Consider the following 20205-nt stretch of genomic DNA (forward strand, 5'->3'; position numbering starts at 1 on the left):
CAGACGCCCAACAGTACGTTTCATCATTACAGATTTCTTAAAGCTGTAACTCACCTTATAGGAAAAACTGTAAAAAACCTGTAATAAAAAATAATATCAAAGCTGCGAGCAGCGATGACGGGCCCAAGCCGGTGGCATCAGCTTAACTGTGCACGACAGGCGCTAACAGAAAAAAACATAAAAGGACTATGTCGAAGTCATTTGAATTCACCACATTAACTGCAGCAGTTGGTGATGCAATGACCACGAAGTATGAGATCTGCCAGATCTATGAGATCAATTAAATTTTAATTTATTTAATGTCAGATGACGTCAAGTCAAATTGAAATGAGTGCAGAATACCATTTGAATGCTGATGTGGTATTATCCTAACACTTCTCTTCATGTGTTTTTTGACCTACCTTAGCTACCGTTTATACACCAATCTTATGCACCATAAAGCGTGCTTTCATTTTAGCCGTTTAAAAAATAATAATTACAAAATTAACAAATGGAGCCAAATCACAGAAACTGCAATGATGATTTTAAAACCAGTGTCAGGTAAGTGTAAGATGCGGTGTACATTTTATGGAAGTTTATTACAAACAGACACTTCATGTGAAACATATCAGTATCAGTAAATAATTAATTTAAAGACATATGTGTCAAAAGTGATCTTTGCAAACACAGCACATGTATACAAAACACACACGCATTCCTCCACACAAAAAAGAGTACTGTCTGAATGAGTACGATATCACAGAAGTCAGGAAGAATTGTAACTTAAATGTCATTTAGAAAATTAGTCCTGTCCGAAAAGTGATATAGTGTCATAGTTTAATTTCTAATGTGAAGTTATCATTTGCTGCAATATGATTTGAAATCCATCAAATGTAAAATAACTACTTCATGTCATTGGATGTCATAGGTCACAGCAGCTGCAGATAAAATTTATCCAGGTTCAATTACTGAGCACACAATCTTAATTTAATTTAAATAAAACAATGATTTTACAAGATATGAGCCAATTTCTGTTTCCCTTTTTTGTCCTTATTTAATCCCTCGCTATAGCAGCACCGTTCGAGATATCCAAAATCCTTTCGCATTTTAGCATCTTCCGTATCTTTGTTTCAGGTTGACCGAGTTTGGTGGAGATTGAACAAAATCGCCTACGAGGAGAACGTAAAAGCCTGAATTATCCAAAAATTCAAATTCAATCCAAAATATCTGACTTCCTGTTGGTCGGAGCTAATGATTGTAAATTAGAAAGTTGTCCGGCTCGAATAGAAGAATATATGTACCGAGTTTGGAGACTGTAGATAAAACTAATCCACCCACTTTTGTCAAAAGGTGGCGCTACTGAGCCCCTCCAACACACCCGTTTCTGAGGCTTTGCCCATTTCCACTGACTGACATCTCTGATGTGTCTGTTGAGTTTCAAGCAATTTCAAGCATGCTAAGAGTCTCAAAAACACCCAAAAAGATTAAACATGAGAAACAATTACCGTCCGAATAGGGCTTCAGCCAACTCCTTCCCCACTAATGGAGCGAGCTGGAAAATCAAAATGTTTCCGAACCCCATTGGGAGGAGGACCACAACATCATGGCCACCAACAAAACTCAGCAAAGATTGCTCTTGCTCCGGCTTCAACTTCTGGATATTCGCCGTGGTGCCACGACGGAATGAATGGCTTAGTTTGCATCTTTCTCCGCCGCCATTACTGAACTACAACTCAAACTAGCGCACGACATCAATGTCATCGTTCTCAGCCACTCCCTCTGTTCGCTGATTGGACCGGTAAAAATTTGTTCGGAGAAAACCTAAGAATATACCGCAGTCCCAGATGGAGTGCTGAAGGAAAATGAAAATTGAGCGTAAGTACGTAGGAGGGCAGAGCCAGGCTAGCATCAGACCGCCGTAGGTTGAAGTGGGCGGATGGGTTGAAGGACCCAAAAAGCTCCTGGTGTGTGTCTGCGCAGCGCCTGCATGCAAACACTTGCACGCGGTAGTCTGTGTTCCGAATATGCACAGAAAATCCAATGGAAATGATTGTTTTGTGTCCGCCTGTAAAGATAAAATGTAAATAATAATACAATTAAAATATAAAACCTAATATAATTCCGGTAGGGGTTCAATCTTCAACTGGCTGGCAGGAGCCGCCACAGGCAGGTCATTTGACCTGTCAGTTGATGGTGGCAGCTGCCAGTCTGATTCTGGCTGGTCACATGACATACCAGTGGCCGGCCCGTGGGCGGTGACAGCTGGCAGTCGGATTCTGGGCACGCTGGCAGTCTCAGCCACTGTTGAGCTGCGCATATAACGTGTTCACTATTGCTGCATGGAAATATATTATTTTATTATTATGAATATAATCTTAGCAATCTATTCTTTTGTATAATAGACGTTTTAAGGGGTGGGGGGGGGGGGTTCTCACAATTAAAGCAGTCAAATGAACGTGATCACGACTGGGTGCTTACTGACCCTTGGCTGGCCGCTCAGTTCAGCCAGCCGCCCTTGTCTCTAATTCCAAGAAAATTTTTCTAATTTGGAAAGAAAAAAATTGCCTATAAAAACATGAATTATCCAAATAACATGAATATTCAGAGAGCGGCCAGCCAAGCGTCAGTAAGCACCCAGTCGTGATAATGTACATTTGATTGCTTTAATAGTGAGAAACCCCCCAAAAACGTCTATAATACACAATAATAGATTCCAAAGATTCTATTTACAATAATATAATAATGTATTTCCATGCAGCGAGAGTGATAGAGAACACGTTATACTCGTGGCGGCTCCTGCCAGCCAGTTGAAGATTGAACCCCTTCTCTATAAGGGTCATAAATGAAATACAAACACTGCAAATAGTTTCAGAAATTTAAAAAAATTTATTGTGTATAAATATATTACATATATGCTACAGATACATAATCATCTTAAATACAAAGGGTAGTATTTTCAATATCTATACATTTAAATTGATATGGTAGTTTTTTTTTTTTTAAAATATAATGTCTACGATTATAATTTACATCAATAAATGTGACAGTTATGCTTTAAAAAAAATGGTAATATGGAATGATTTTCATGAAACAATACACAAGCATGGAAAACTATGTCTAGGCCACTTATTACCTGATATCCAGCTAAATTCAGCTAAAAAAAATTAAAAAGAAAAAAGTATTTCTGTTTTCCACTTAAAAAGATTCTGGGTCTACTGTTCTTAAAAGGTTAAAAAAAAAGTGTTCTTCAAGTGTTTCCACTTCAAGTTTTCTAGTGTCAAGTCATTTCAACTTCTTTTAATCAGAAAACAATGGAATGTTTGTCTAAAAAGTTGCGCAATACATATATACGATGAAAAGTAGTTAAAAGTAGTACGAAAAAAAAAATTATTCTGTTTGTGCAGATGAAACCACAAGGTTGATCACATATCAACATTTCCGGAAACCAAAGCAAAAACAGAATAACAAACAATACAAATATATCTGCAATAAGACAGGTTAATGATGTTAAAATGCTGTGGTATATTTGGAAAAAATAATAACGATTTATCATAACCCCCCCCCTATAAAAAAGACATGCTACATGAGGAAAATATTGAATATGACAGTTCTGATTCTTGTAATAAATAAATGAAGATTGCACTGTGATTTGCATTATAAAGTAAAAGTATATAGCATAAATAAATCCAACAAAACCGTTACTGTATACCTTTTTTGCTCACTAACTTTGGTTAAGGGCTGATTGAGCTAGTAAACACGATCATGTACTGTATGTGACCAGGGGAAAGGGTTAATGGAATACTGTAAGCAGCAGATCTGAAATGATTTGGAATTGTGGATTTAAAGGCACAGGTTCACATTACCTCTGGCCCTCCCAAGTCCCTGAGGTACAAACACTCCAGACTTCACAACACTGTACATTGATGATTGATTGCAAAGACTGTCATTTGACTCTCTTTGGACTGACAGTTGTTTTTTTGACTTTTTTCCTTTTTTTTTTGTTGTACAGAAGGGCCCAAGGACACATTTTTTTAAGACAAACGAAAAAATAAAGCTTTTAAGAAGCTTTTAGAAACACTTTCCAGGGGCACAGATAAGCGAAAGAGGACATTGGTGCTGTTTATCTGTCTAGACGCTGAATTAAAGATAATCAAAACTGACCATTAAAAAAAAAAAACATCCTCAGACTCCATTCTTGCATAACTTGAGATCCGAAAGGCCACTTATTACTTTAGTGTTAAAAATCTCCTAAATACTACATATAAAAATATGCTACAGCATCTTAAAGTTGAACAAAGATCAGGCACAGACGCCGAACAGTACGTTTCATCATTACTGATTTCTTAAAGCTGTAACTCACCTTATAGGAAAAACTGTAAAAAACCTGTAATAAAAAATAATAATAATAATAATAATATGAAATCTGCTCAGGTGGTTCTTAAAACTGTAAAAAGTGTATTTTGGACAATGACCAAAAAAACAATACTTGCACTAATGATTTTGCAAGCTTTAGTTTAAAAACTCAAGTGACAGTGAAGAACACAAAGTTTCCCGCCTTTAAATCAGAAGCTGAAGAAGGAAGGCCATTAAGACAGAGACAGAGGCCACCCCAAATACTATGAGGCCGGCAAACTGTTCATCGGTGAGGGATTTGCCCATGGGCACCCTTGTGACGTCCGCTTCCACAGCCAGTGTGGCGTCAGACCGCCGCAGGTTGAAGTGGGCGGATGGGCTGAAGGACCCGAACAGCTCCTGGTGTGTGTCTGCGCAGCGCCTGCATGCAAACACTCGCACGCGGTAGTCTGTGTTCCACTGCAGGCCGAAGAGCTGGAAGGACGTCTCATCTCCCTTATACACCTAAGAGACAGAAGGAAAGTAAAGCATTAGCTCAGATCAAGCTCTTTAATCACGGTGCACACTTTTGGATACCTAAAAATGAATTATTATTATTAATAGTAATAGTATTAATAATAAAAATAATTTGTTAGATATTACATAGGGGGACTGGGATGGGAAATATATATATATTAATCGCATCCAAAATAAAAGTTTGTGTTTACATAATATATGTGTGTGTACTCTGTTAATTATTATTTATATATAAATACACACACATTCATGTATATATTTAAGAAATATTTGCATGTATATACTGTATATACATTTATATAATCTATAATATATATATAAATATAAATGTTTTATATATAAAAATAATATTTTTTTCTTAAATATATACATGCTTGTGTGTGTATTTATATATAAATAATAATTAACAGAGTACACACACATATATTATGTACACACAAACTTTTATTTTGGATGCGATTAATCTTTTGACAGCCCTAATATTATTTATATATTTATATATATTAGGGCTGTCAAAAGATATGTGACAATATGTGTGTGTGTGTGTGTATATATATAGACACACACACACACACACACACACACACACACACACACACACACACACACACACACACACACACACACACACACACACACACACACACACACACACACACACACACACACACACACACACACACACACACACACACACACACACACACACACACACACACACACACACACACACACACACACACACACACACACACACACACACACACACACACACACACACACACACACACACACACACATTGTGCCAGTCACCTTGTGTAATAATAATAATAATATTAAAAATAATATTTTTATAATTATTTATAACATTTTCAGAGCTCCTTCCATCCATTTATTTATTATAATTTACACGTATACATTTGCATTTATATGGGAAGACATTATTTTTTATATATTATATGCCTTTTAATTAATGAATTGGTAGTTATATATATATATATACATATATACATATATATACATACATATATATATATATATATATATATATACATATATACATATATACATATATACATATATACATATATACATATATACATATATACATATATACATATATACATATATATATATATATATACATACATATTACACAAGGTGACTGGCACAAGTTGACTGGCTTTGAATTTAAAAATGTAAACAAGTAAATACATTTTTTTATATATATATAAATGCACACACATGTAATATTACACTCTAAAAATAACCCAAGTTGGGTTGAAAATGGACTAACCCATCAATTGGGTTATTTTAACCCAGGGATTGGGTTGTTTTAAGCAAACATTTAAGCCAACTGCTGGGTTAAAACATCCCAATCGCTGGGTTAGTCCATTTTCAACCCAACTTGGGTTATTTTTAACCCAGCATTTTTTAGAGTGTATATGTGTAAATTAAAATGAATAAACGAACGAACGAACGAATCTGTCAATAATATATTTATATTATACCCCTTATTATTACATTTTTTTGTTTTTTTTTACAAAAAACATGGTTTTAGGTAGCTATAGCAAATGCTGTAAAAGAACAAATGAAGAATGAATCACAGGGCACAAGATTTTAGATTCACTGCTCATCAGAAAAGAATCCCAAGATGTCAGAAAGAAGGCCAAACAATTTCTGCACCGTCTCTGACCCACTTCTCACAAAAGATCAATCTTCAGGTCTCGGCTAATAAAGGACTTCGGTCTGCTCAAAGGGAATCTCAACAAGCCACTATAACCCTTTCATCTGGAGCGCGAGCAACACTGTCATGATCAATATCATACAAGAATGAACTTGTTTGTTCATAAAACTGATGATTAGAGTAACATGAATATTCTTACAAATACTTGCTTGAAATACAAATCTTTTCTCTCTCTGTAGTGTATAAAAAACACTGTAATTCAAGCACAAGAGAAATTAACCCGAAAAGATGAAAAAAAAAAGTGTCTAGGGCATTCACACACCTTTTGCAAGGATGTTTGTATATGTAAAAGGACATTCTGCATGTTGCCACTGCACTAATGACCATGACAATACACACAATAGTCTGTATGTAGCACAAGTGCACTACAAAATGGAAGATTCGATTTAAAGCAGTGTGCGTTTCAAAAAAAATCAAAACAAATTATTCTATTTATTTTAATGTCAAAACTAAGTATATATAACAATAGCTCACTGAATGTGGTTGTTGACCAAAAAGCATAAGCCATTTTTGGGAACATACACAAAAAAAAAACAAGACCACTGAGTAAATGGAAAATAAAAGCAGGCTTATTCAGCCGACTTTGTTCCACCTGTCACATGCAGCTTTCAGAAGGACCACATTTTATGTCTCCATGGAAACAAAAGAGATTTTAAGCCTCTCAATGAACGCTAGCTCAGTTTTGGCGAAGTCTTGATATTATTTCCATGAAAGACACACAATTATGTATGTATAATTAGTCTTTTGTGAATTAAAAATCCCAATTAATTAAAGGCAAGGAAAATATCTACATATCACTTCTTAAACATCTTCTAGTGGTATTTGCATAAACAGGGGGATAATGGCGGCTCAGTTAAATTGTTAATTAAGCTAATATAGTGCCTGGGGAACTCCACTCCTTCATTAAATTATTTTTTTAATCAAAATTAATATAGCAAGTCATTAGTGAGGATGAATTTAGTAGAACAGATGAATGACTGTAAGGGTGAATTATAAGAAATGTCCAGGGCCCAGTTGTTCAGAAAGTTTAATCTGGATCAGAATAGTTTTGCTTTTCAGGACCAGGTAATCCATTTTACCTTCGTGGGGTCACATTTCACAATGTAGGCTGCAAGCTATGCAAAGAACAACAGGTAGAAGAGTCAATGTGGGGTCACTTTATGGCCCGGTTTCACAGACAGGGCTTAGATCAGGGGTGTCCAATCCTGATCCGGGAGGGCCACTGTCCTGCAAAGTTTAGCTCCAACCCCAATTAAACACACCTGAACCAGCTAATCAAGGTCTTATTATGGATACTAGAAACTTCCACACAGGTGTTGAAGCAAGTAAGAGCTAAACTCTGCAGGACAGTGGCCCTCCAGGACCGAGTTTGGACACCCCTGGCTTAGATTAAGCCAGAATTAGCCCTTGGTTCAATTAGCACATTTAAGTAGCTTTATAAATGTGCCTTAAGCCCTATTCGCATGGGATTAGTATTACCTGGTGACCTCTAGTAATTTGTAATAATTGCGGATCTTAATCCCGTGCGAATCGGCCATGTCTGATAATATTAGTCCCGTCTTTGTGATTTGGCCAGGATTTGGAGGGTCGTATATAATTTTTGCAAGGTTTTTGTTTCGTGCGCATTTTTATCCATATTTAGCGAAGAATGGAGGCTGCATTCATAACACGCACTGTTATAAATGCCTGTGCGGCTGTGCACATTATACTTTCACTTTAGAATTAGAGCCAATTTGGGAGCGAATTGCTTGAAAGGTGTGTTCAATATTATTCTTGATGAAAAACACAAAAACAGAACAGTACAATGACAAGCTTGCTTAAATGGGCGCTTTTACATTTAGCTTTGAAACCAAATCTTCCGCCTTCATATTGTCAGCTCCTCACTATTGTGATAAATGAAATCTGATTCCTGCTGCTGGCCTGTGCTCAGTTTTTAATTGCAACGTCTGTTCTCCAACTGAACCAAAACACTGTTGTTTTGATATATCATACAGCTATATCTATAACGAAAAAAAGTATTTAGTCAGCCACCAATTGTGCAAGTTCTCCCACTTAAAAAGATGAGAGAGGCCTGTAATTTTCATCATAGGTACACTTCAACTATGAGAGACAGAATAAGGGAAAAAAATCCCATTGTCTGATTTTTAAAGAATTTATTTGCAAATTATGATGGAAAATAAGTATTTGGTCACCTACAAAAAGCAAGATTTCTGGCTCTCACAGACCTGTAACTTCTTCTTTAAGAGGCTCCTCTGTCCTCCACTCGTTACCTGTATTAATGGCACCTGTTTGAACTCGTTATCAGTAGAAAAGACACCTGTCCACAACCTCAAACAGTCAGACTCCAAACTCCACTATGGCCAAGACCAAAGAGCTGTCAAAGGACACCAGAAACAAAATTGTAGACCTGCACAAAGGCTGGGAAGACTGAATCTGCAATAGGTAAGCAGCTTGGTGTGAAGAAATCAACTGTGGGAGCAAATATTAGAAAATGGAAGGCATACAAGACCACTGATAATCTCCCTCGATCTGGGGCTCCACGCAAGATCTCACCCCGTGGGGTCAAAATGATCACAAGAACGGTGAGCAAAAATCCCAGAACCACACGGGGGGACCTAGTGAATGACCTGCAGAGAGCTGGGACCAAAGTAACAAAGGCTACCATCAGTAACACGCTACGCCGCCAGGGACTCAAATCCTGCAGTGCCAGACGTGTACCCCTGCTTAAGCCAGTACATGTCCGGGCCCGTCTGAAGTTTGCTAGAGAGCATTTGGATGATCCAGAAGAGGATTGGGAGAATGTCATATGGTCAGATGAAACCAAAATAGAACTTTTGGGTAAAAACTCAACTCTCGTGTTTGGAGGAGTTGGAGTTGCATCCAAAGAACACCATACCTACTGTGAAGCATGGGGGTGGAAACATCATGCTTTGGGGCTGTTTTTCTGCAAAGAGACCAGGAAAGAATGAATGGGGCCATGTATCGTGAGATTTTGAGTAAAAACCTCCTTCCATCAGCAAGGGCATTGAAGATGAAACTTGGCTGGGTTTTTCAGCATGACAATGATCCCAAACACATCACTCGGGCAACGAAGGAGTGGCTTCGTAAGAATCTTTGGTATATAACAAAGTATAGGGGGGGGGATTTAGATTTCATTTCTAAATCACACGAGATCCCCAGATAATACTAATCCCGTGCGAATAGGGCTTTAGAAAAAAAACATTACTGGTGTGCATCTTGAGACAAAACAATGGAACATGTTTTAAGATATGTTAGTGCAAATAGGTTTCAGTTAAAACAGCTGAAGTATGCATTTTAGTCTGGGACTAGGCTTAAGCCTCGTCTGTCAAGTGGTTTTTATTTGAAGAGGAAAGAAAACAAAAACATCCCCTTCCGTTTTCAATTTCCTTTAAACAATCAGACCCCTACTGAGGCACTAAAGTATGGAAGCTTGTTTCCGCTATAGAATATTTCTCTCACAATTCAGACTTTTTTTCCTGACAATTGCGAGCTTACATCTTGCAACTTTTTTTCTCAGAGTGTATAATAACACTGAGTGTATAATAGATAAACAGAGTGTATAATAGAGTAATAATAGTAATTTTTCACATTACATGAAAGTATACAGCTCCTGGATGATAAAAAGCTGCTGGCACTCCACCCGAGCCTGGTTTTTTACGAGGTTTTTTTCTCCATTTCTGTCACCTGATGGAGTTTTTCTTGGCACTGTCGCCTCTGGCTTGCTTACTCAAAACGATTGATCTGACTATACTGACGCTGCTGTATGAGAACTGCACTGAGCTGGACGATGACATCACTGTTTTCCGCAGAACTGCTTTATAGCTAAATTAATTTTGGTTATTAAACCGAACTGAATCTACACTGAACTGAACTCTGATCTTTTTAGAGGTGCTTTGAAACGTTTCCTGTTTATCCTTGTGAATCTGATTTTTGTATGAAGCACTATATAAATAAAGGTTACTTAAGTTGACGTTAAAGTAATGAGAATCGTAATGAGAAAAAAATCTTTTGATTTTGTGGAGAAACATGACCTTTGTGAAAATGACGCATCCTTTAGGAAAAGAGAGGACAGAAAAGTAGTGTTTTCTCCCATTTTAAATAAATAAATCCAGGCAATTTCAAATGTTGTGAACTTCCATTCGACTTATCGCACCACGGAAGTGGCAAAACAAAAATCGATTTCACAACAAAAGCGAGTGTACACCTGGATGGACCCAATGGTGATGATAACATGTTTTGCTCTCTCTGCGTGCCTTTCCAACCCCACAGCACAACTGAATGAATCCTTTGGGACTGTGTGTACGGGAGCACTCAATTTCATTCAAATGTGGATTGTGATGAGTTAAAGCTGATAAAATGGAACAGCAAATGATGCAAATAGCTCGAGCACTGTTTCCATTTCCTGTTCTAAATGAATTCTATTCATCAACAGCTTGCCTCCTGTGACTGTGGCCATAAGTAAATCTACTGTAGCATAGAAAAAGACAACGTTTCTTCCGTGAAACAAAGTAAAACTACCATATCTCAAACATTTAAACAAAAGTATCAGACAATTTCCAAAGTTCTTGGAAACAATTTGGGAGCAAGAGCTGTTTTAAGAAGTAAAAGATGAAGGAGTTTGGATCTTACCTGTTTAAAATCAGATTCTCTCCCTCCCAGCACCTGTAGCACATAGCTGATTCGGTCTCCTCTCATTGGTGGAATACTCTCCCATGTGACCTCACAGGTATTTCCCTCAAGCTGAACAATTTTTGGGGCTGAGGACAACAACAATAAAAAACATTAAGGCTTTTTTATTATTATTTTAATTTTCTTCTTTACACCAAAGTTCCAAAGTTTGGGATCAGCAATATTTTTTTTTTTGTAAAAAATACTGTCAAAAACAGTAAGATTGTAAATGTATGTATGACGTAAATATACTACAGTCTAAAATAAATGTTTTCTATTTGAATATAATAGTCTTCAGTGTCCCATGATCCGTCTGAAATCATTCGAAGATGCTGATTTGCTGCTCAAGAAGCATTTCTTATTATCATCAATGAATGAATAAATGAATGAATGATGAATTAAAAGTTCAAAAGAACAGCCTTTAATTGAATTAGAGATATCTGTAATATTATAAATGTCTTTAATGTCACTTTTGATCAATTTTATGTGTCCTTGCTGAATAAAAGTATCAATTTCCTTTAAAAAAAAATACATACATATCCAAAACGTTTTGTTTGTACCTCCACAGAGAAGAATAAAGTGTAATAAATGTGGTACCTTTCAGTGTTTGTGGCAGAGATTTGGTGGTGTTGAAGGTGTACGTCTCAGAAAACGGCCCCTCGCCCGCCTCGCTCACTGCCTGGATCCGGAAACGGTAGCGGCTCGATTCGCTCAGTCTCTGCAGCTTAAAAGTGTGGCTCGGACCTCGGTAAACCACCACAAACCTAACAAGATAGTGAAGGCTTATTACAAACACGCACAAATAACATTCATTATAATTTTTAGTTAACTGGAAGCCTAGTATTTCTTCTGAAGTCTTGAGTGCAAACTAACAAAAAAATTGATTGATAGCTTGAGATCACATAGCTGAACGCTGTTCCATTCACATCACTTTAATAAAGAGCACGAAGGTAGAAAATTTTGCGAGGTACAGGCAGGCTTTCATTACCTCCATTTAAGAGTCCAGACTTTACTGCTTATATGGGTAAAAATTTTCAGAAGTGGAACTGAGGCTGAAAGCTCGAAACCCGGGAGAACACGGGCCCTCATTTGCTTCTAAATGAGCTATCGTGGGTCAGTGACGAGCGACTCTGAGAAAGCATTAAGGCTGGTGGTCTTGATAACCTTGAGTCTCTTATTCTAATTCCCAACAGCGCTTTGAGATCAAGTCTTCTCATTAACCAACTCCACCTTAATGGATCCACAAACACAAAATGTGCTTTTCAGATGATCTGCTTACATCAGAAGTAACTGCCGTACGGGTGCATCAGGGACAAATTCAAGCGAAGAAGCGCATGCATATACACATACACAGATGCTTTACTATGAAAAAATTATATTCAAACAAAGAACATTTACATAATTTGAGCAAAATTACCAAGCTTTTTATGTTGTGCACAAGAGGTTTATAGGTTCTTAAATATGAACCAGGGTTAACTAAAATTAAAACCATAAAAACACTTTCTTGAATTCTGCAATGGCAGCATTTCTCATTTTCATTTAGTTTGTGTTGAAGTACTAAAATAAACTAAATAACGTAGAATTAAAACTTAACTATATTGACAAGAAAAAGAAACTATTAAAATGGCAAACACACAAAATTATTAAAACTTTAAAACAAAAATCTAATTCAAAATATTAACAAAAACTAATGTAGGGGGTAAAGCATTACAAGTATCGAGTTATGTAATCTGATTACTTTCTCCAAGTAACTAGTAACATATTACTTTTAAATTTACAAAATATCTTTCAAATAAGTAACACAAATGACTTAATTTTCAAATTTTTCTCCTGTCTCCATGTTGAAAGAAATCAGGAGTGAGTGCAGAGGCGTTGTGTGTGCAGTGTGTGAACATGATGGTTATTGTAGTCCTAATCTAGACTAAATGTGAGTGTGCATTTACTAATCTCACTTGCACAAAAACAGATTCAGTATTCCTCTTCCTCTACTTGCCATCGCTGACTGTGCATATGCGTGTGTGTGTGTGTGTCATAGGTGTGTGTGTGTGTGTGTGTGTGTGTGTGTGTGAACCATAGAGCGTAAAAAAATAGGTGTAAACTCAACCTATCAACCTCAACCTTGTCTCCCACCCACCAATCATCATCAGTGATGTGTACCACCCAGTAATGGTTACCAATTACCAAACAGTAATTAATTTCATTACTCGTTACTGAAAAAAATAATTCCGTTAGCAACGCCGTTTATCTATAACGCCGTTATTCCCATCACTGGTCATAATGTTATGCCTGTTCAGTGTACAACATATACATAATTCACCCACTATATTGCTAAAAGTACTTGATTTTTCATATTTGAGACTCCCCTGCTTTGCAGCATAGTATTGATCACATAGACATATAAACAACATTAAAAACTTGATTTTCACCACAGGGGGTCTCTAACACTTTACACATGTCAGCGTGACATGGTAAACACTTTCAGAGAAGTTGAGTTTTTAAAATTCATCCCCTGTAGGGAACCGCTGCTACTGCAATCAAAACAGCGCTTTTCTATCATTTTAAGGACTTTGATATGTTTGTGCAATAAAAGGTTATAGGACCCTCAAATATGAAAGATCATCTTCCTAAAAAAGTTAGTTACAGCCCTGTATTTTCATACTCGTTTAAACGGTGTGAGAAAAATAGTATGATATTATGAATAAAACGAGTTGTTTGCTAAATGAAATGATTTGCTTGTATATTGTCATTGCATCAGTAATTTATAATTAAATTAGTACAATAATATTTGAAAATGATTTATTTTGTGTTAAATTTCTTCTAATCCCTTTTATTAAAACACAAACACAATTTTTAGTATTTGTTTATATAGCACTTTTCATAGTAAATATCAAGCAACTTTTATTTGAAAATTTTCTTTTTTGATTTTTATGATGGTTTTGACATTTTGATGGTTTTGACTGTTAAAATACATTTTGTGCTTTTTTCTCTCTCAAATTTTCAGCAGACACCTGAAAAAGTTATTTTCCTAAAAATACATCTAAATTAGCCTGATTATAGAAGACTTCATTAAGACCAAATGATCAACTATCAAACTGATTATTACAAAAATATGTCGTTTTGCACATCCCTAGACCCGCTCCTTCAGTGCTAACCTCTGATTCCTGTCCTCCATCTGCAGAATGTAGGTAGTGTCGTCGGTGAGATGACTTCGGCTGCTGAAACCCCAACGTAGTTTCAGACTCTGGGGTCCGACTGCTGCACACTCCAGCCGTGGTGGAGAAGGCGGCAGGGGCCTTGTCCTCACTGTTAGGGTCTGACTGAAGGGCCCGAGGCCCATTTCATTTTCTGCTTGAATCTGCAGGCTGAGAGGAGAAAGAGGAAATAAAGTGTTTAGCTTTTTAATCTTGTACAGTTGTTAGTTCCCTTTGGTTTAAAGGCTAAGCAGCTTCTAACATCAATTGTTGATTCTCTTCAAATTATCTCTCTTCACTTGAATGACCCTACAGACTATTCTAAGGAAAATCTGTCAATGATTCAGTATTGGTAACTTTAAGGGAATAGATCACCCAAAAACGGAGCTCCGTCCATCAACATCATATTACTATGGAGATTGATTTGGAAGCAGATTCATCTGCAAACTAATAGTCAGTAGGTCCTGCAGTTTTGCCCAATGTGCCGATCCCAGTTAAACACGGCAGCCTCCAGCTCTCTGTGACCTTTCAGCACAGATGACAATGATCTACTCTGGCTGAAGGGGTGGTCTTGCATTCGAATGAGGATTTCTGCAAAGTTACCCAGCTGATATCCAAGAATCCAATTATTGCAAGTGCACATGGGACAGAAAAACATTTCAAAATTGTTTTGGCGGAAGAGCTCTGAAAGAGGGAACGTTATTACAATACCTTTGATATATTCTTAACATTAATAGACAAATTAATCATCCGAATGTTATTCTAAACCTGTATGACTTTATCTTCTGTGGAACATTTATCAGTTGCATTTACTTAAACGCATAAGAACCAGGGGTCCGTTCTTCGTACCTCGCTAACTCAGTTAGCTGGATTTGATTGATGACGATTTGGCATTATCTTGGATTGTTTGGTTCTTCGATGCTCATCCTGGACTTGCTGTCATAGCAACAGGTCCGTAAGCTTAAACCTGCTCGGGAGCAGGCTTATTTCATGTAAACAGGATTAGATTGCATCTTGAGGTGATACTTAAAATATGTCCCAGCTACCACTACTTTATTACAAGAGTTCATTACTGAACCAGGGGCAATACTAATTTTAGATAATAATAAAAATATAAAAAAATGTTTGAAAATAATATTATAATGTTGTGGAAAAGGTGCATAATACTATAGACACAGCCACTTGATTGAGAGATTTATTTGTGATGGAATAATTACTTTACCCTTTTATTGGAGTCTTACACACGTTGTACAGTTACTCTGAGCCGTGCATTAATTTGAGTGATGAAGAATATTATGGGAGTAATATTTATTTAATTATAAAATTATGAATAAAATAAAATCGTGAATACAAATAATTGTGACTCATGTTTTAAAAAAAACATTTATCATTTATCTATTATAACGTTTATGTTGGTTTGGTCGTTTGGCTGGTTCCTTATAAAAGGTCCAGAAATTTGTGTGTAATTTGTATATGATGTCATTACGTTGTCTTGACGCCAGCCAATCGCTGCTTTACTGATCGCGGTTTTGAGTCTCGATGAATCTGCCCTCTTCAGTGAACACAAGAACGTGCAGTAATCTTAGATAATTTAATCCAGATATTTTAATCCAATCCGCAAATTCGTTTGAAGAACCAAATTAGCCAGAGATCAGTTATCACAATTAGAAGATATGGGATCTGTCAAATCATCTCAGATGTATTAAGCTAGGTATGAAGAACGGACCCCGGTTGTGTTTGGTGTCATTTATTCACTGAAAAAAAGAGCAGCGTGAACATTCTTTAAAATTTCTCTTTTTTGTGTCTTATTGAAAGAAAGTTATACACATTTGGAACAACATGAGGGTGAGGAAATGATATCATCCCAAAAAAATAAGAGTTGTTATGAACTAGTAAATTCTAGAATACTATTTTCTGGGACTAATGGACAGAAAATATCACGTGCAGATGAGTAAATAACCTTCTGTGACCATGTGCCCAGTTTATGGTCTCAGTGGAACTTAAAAGCTTACTTACAAAACCTAAAGCTTTTTTATTTCTATTAAAAAGTCCTGCACAGTGTTCAAAACCCATGTTTCAAAGCACTTAACATGACTGAAAAAACAGTATGTGGGGCTTGATTCTCTGGAAATATTTAATGAATTCAGAAACCAAAGACATTAAACATATATTTTATGATATCAGTGTAGAAATTGGTTGTGATGCTTAATATTTTTATGGAAACTGAAACTGCCTTTATTTAAAGAAATCTTAACTTTTGAGTGGTCGTACATTCAGAGAGAGAGAGGGAGAGAGAGAGAGAGAGAGAGAGAGAGAGAGAGAGAGAGAGAGAGAGAGACTACAATTTTCAAGCAAAACGTGAAAAAAAGGGTATTAATATTACATTATAAATACATTTTTAAAAAAATCATTAGGACACTGTGCATGTCAAAAGTGACAATGTTTATGACTAATGTGATACTGCTAGGACACCTGTGTGAACTTAAAGGGATAGTTCACCAAAAAAAGAACATTCTGTCATCATTTACTTACCCTCAAGTTGTTCCTAAGCTTTATGAGTTTCTTTGTTCTGCTGAACACAAAATAAGATATTTAGAAGAATGTTTGAAACCAAGCAGAAAGAGCAACCATTGACTACCATGGTATTTTTTTTCCCTACTATGGTAGTCAATGGTTGCTCTATCGGCTTTGTTACAAATATTCTTCTAAATATCTTCTTTTGTGTTCAGCAGAACAAAGAAACTCGTACAGGTTTGGAACAACTTGAGGGTAAGTAAATGATGACTGAATTTTCATTTTTGGGTGAACTATACCTTTAAGGACAACTGAATTCATACATCCATTTAAAATCACTCCAGTTGCTAATTGCAAAAGTTGAGCATAATTTGTTTTCAGAGACCACTTGGCTTGATATTTAGTCATTTAATGCCTTGAGATTCACATACATTTTGGTAACATTGGGTCATTAGGGTGAGCTGGAATGTTATTTTTTGGACCGCTCAAGAAGGATATCGAAATCTCTAGTTCCATTAGAGACATTATGCATTCATGATAATTACGAGTGCATTTGGCATATTAATTGGGGACGAGTTTAACTGTCCATTACCTCAATGGAGAAGTAATTTCTGTGTCCATTTAATGTTGTCATCCATCCCAAATTAAAGCCTTTACCTCAGGTAACATTTAACAGACTCGCTTTCCCGAAGCCTATTAGCCCAAAGACCATGTGAGAGAGTCGTTTCTTTATGCAAATGTGTTTTGTTTTTTTTGGACACATACTACTGTGATACCATGTTTTTTGACATAATACTGTAGGTTTAACAGTATTATGCATGAATATGGCAATCATTCAGTACCATAGTATAAAGTCAAACCAAAATTTGTTCAGGCATCTTCAACATTTTCTCACATTATCACAGTTTATTCACTATAGTTTAGAAAATGGTAATAAAATATGACAAGAACTCAGAGTTAAACTGTGTCAGAACAAATTCATCTTAATAATGTCAGATAACTTTGATAGAAAGGTATATAATGGATTACAATCAACCAATCAGCTGTGAGCAATTTCAGTACACAATTAGATAATACCAATTGAGGTCAAACAATGAACAATCAATGCTTCATTTTGTCCAGTCTGTGGTGTAAAAGGTCGCATTAGCAATTAAAGAAAAAAACACATGGTCAGGTCAAAGTGTCTGAATAATTTTGGTCCCACGTTTTGATCAATTTCACTGGTAGTCCACTGTATGAAGAATTTTTGGGTATGATATGTCTGAGTTTACTTTATTTTGCTATCCTCACTTACATAAATGAACCACAGTGTACTGCACACACTAGTAAAAAAAATATATCTGGAGTCTGAATAATTTTTTATTTGACTGTATATCCAATGTACCGTGGTATTACCATCTGATACATTCATTGTACCATGGTACCCCTGTAGTTTTGTACAACAATAACAAAAAAAAAAACAGCAACTATACCCTGCTAACAACTTGCATCTACCCAGTACACAGAATGCACCATTTTGCTAAACACATCTTGAGCCAGACATAAGTGGAGTCCATTTGTAGAGCTAATAACACTAATTCAGGAACCTGCTCGTGGCTCACCAGCACTCGTCTGTATTTTACAGAATCATGCGAAAATAAGGCCCCCGGTCATCGCTAATGCACAAATATATAGAGCTGATGGAGGATGGTTGAAAAAGAGTTTGGAAGTATTACCCAACATCGCCGCTCACCTGTACTCGCTGTCCGGCAGCAGGTCCCTGATAATGTGACAGGTTGCGTTTCCGGTGGTGATGATGCCGTCTCCCATTGAGATGCTGTAGGAGGTGATTTCTGCTCCATTACAGTGGGGCTCGTCCCAGGTGAGGGCCAGACAGGTGGAGGGGGAGAAGGACTCGCTTTCTGTTGGGGTCGGCGGGAGGTCGAGCAGGTGAACTCCAGATACTACATCAGGGACTGCAGCAGGGGTCCGACACATCACCAGATCACTGTAGGGGCCCGCCCCTGCCTGGTTCACTGCCTATGAACAGAATAAAAAGAAAATGCCACCTTTAAAGTCACCACAAAATTGACAATTCTTGTTTTTTATGGAATATTGCATTTATTATACATCATTTGTCCAGGCATATAATAATAAAATTATTAATCTCATCTCTTCTCTGATGACATGTTTACTGGCTCGAGGGTGGGACAATCCGTCACTCACATGAGATCAATCAATAGCAAACCACCATCCAATCAATTCACAATGGACAAAATCATGTCCCACCCTACATTTCTTTTTGTTTGAGAAGCCGTTTCACTTAGTTATGCATCACAAATTAAGGAAGATAAGACAATCATAGCGTACGTTTCATGCTGACTTTAAAAAGGCACAATATGTAAGATTTTTGGATTAAAATAAATATCCAAAAACCACTAGAACAATGTTGTATATTTTGTTGACTTGTGTACTTACATTATCCCAAATGTTTCCAAGAATGTTTAAATCCAGAGAAATAAGCAATTTTAACCTGGACACGGACCGTGTCCGTGCGTCGCAGATCAATGACATCATACCCACGTTACCCTCGATTTACGTTTTTATTTTGTAGAAACCATGGAAACACCAGAGATGTGTTTTATTAGACAGGGGAGCAATTGTTTAAATCTCGTTTTCTTGATTTACTGCAAGTACCATGTTTTACCATGCCTAATATTGATCTAGCTTACTGCAGTGTGTAACAAGTGGCGCATAGTAGCACACATTATAGGAGCACATTATAACGCACATTATATCAGTTTTGCTGATTATCTTTTGGCCTATATATACACACAATCATGCTTTAGGATTGTCAAAAGATTTGCAAGGACACAGAGTATTTTGGAAAGTACAACAAGAAATGAATTCTCTTAATTCTTGTGCAGATAGATTGTTTTGCTTCCACTACATAACAGACCCAGTGATTCAGAGCCAATTAAATGTGAAGAGGAGCACTCAAAGGTCGGAACATTTCCAGATATAACCGCTCCAGTCTAACATTTGAACTCTATTACAGCTTATATAATGTCTAATCAGCACCATTCACAGGTTTATTTTTTGGTGCATTAAAACAGTTTGCAGAGAGACAATGATAATGTACACAACGATGCATTTAGGCTGTTTAATACAATAATTAAATTCATACACATTTATTGTAAACAGAAAGCGTTAATCCTCTTTATACTGTGTGATTAA

The 20205-nt window shown here is 36.6% G+C and overlaps 1 protein-coding gene across 1 annotated transcript in view; it reads right to left on the reverse strand.

Moving 5' to 3' along the window:
- Positions 1–2850: 2850 nt before the first annotated feature.
- fndc3bb (fibronectin type III domain containing 3Bb) overlaps positions 2851–20205 on the reverse strand; it is a 77491-nt gene continuing 60136 nt past the window's right edge. The window contains exons 20-24 of the mRNA XM_079806653.1: positions 18722–19008; positions 14437–14646; positions 11882–12048; positions 11246–11373; positions 2851–4836 (exon numbers count right to left, since the gene is read on the reverse strand). Coding sequence (XP_079662779.1) covers positions 4537–4836; positions 11246–11373; positions 11882–12048; positions 14437–14646; positions 18722–19008 — 1092 coding nt within the window. The 3' untranslated portion in view covers positions 2851–4536. The remainder of the gene's footprint in view (positions 4837–11245; positions 11374–11881; positions 12049–14436; positions 14647–18721; positions 19009–20205) is intronic.

Source organism: Gobio gobio (assembly GCF_949357685.1).
Source record: "Gobio gobio genome assembly, chromosome: 23".
Classification (NCBI taxonomy): Eukaryota; Metazoa; Chordata; class Actinopteri; order Cypriniformes; family Gobionidae; genus Gobio; species Gobio gobio.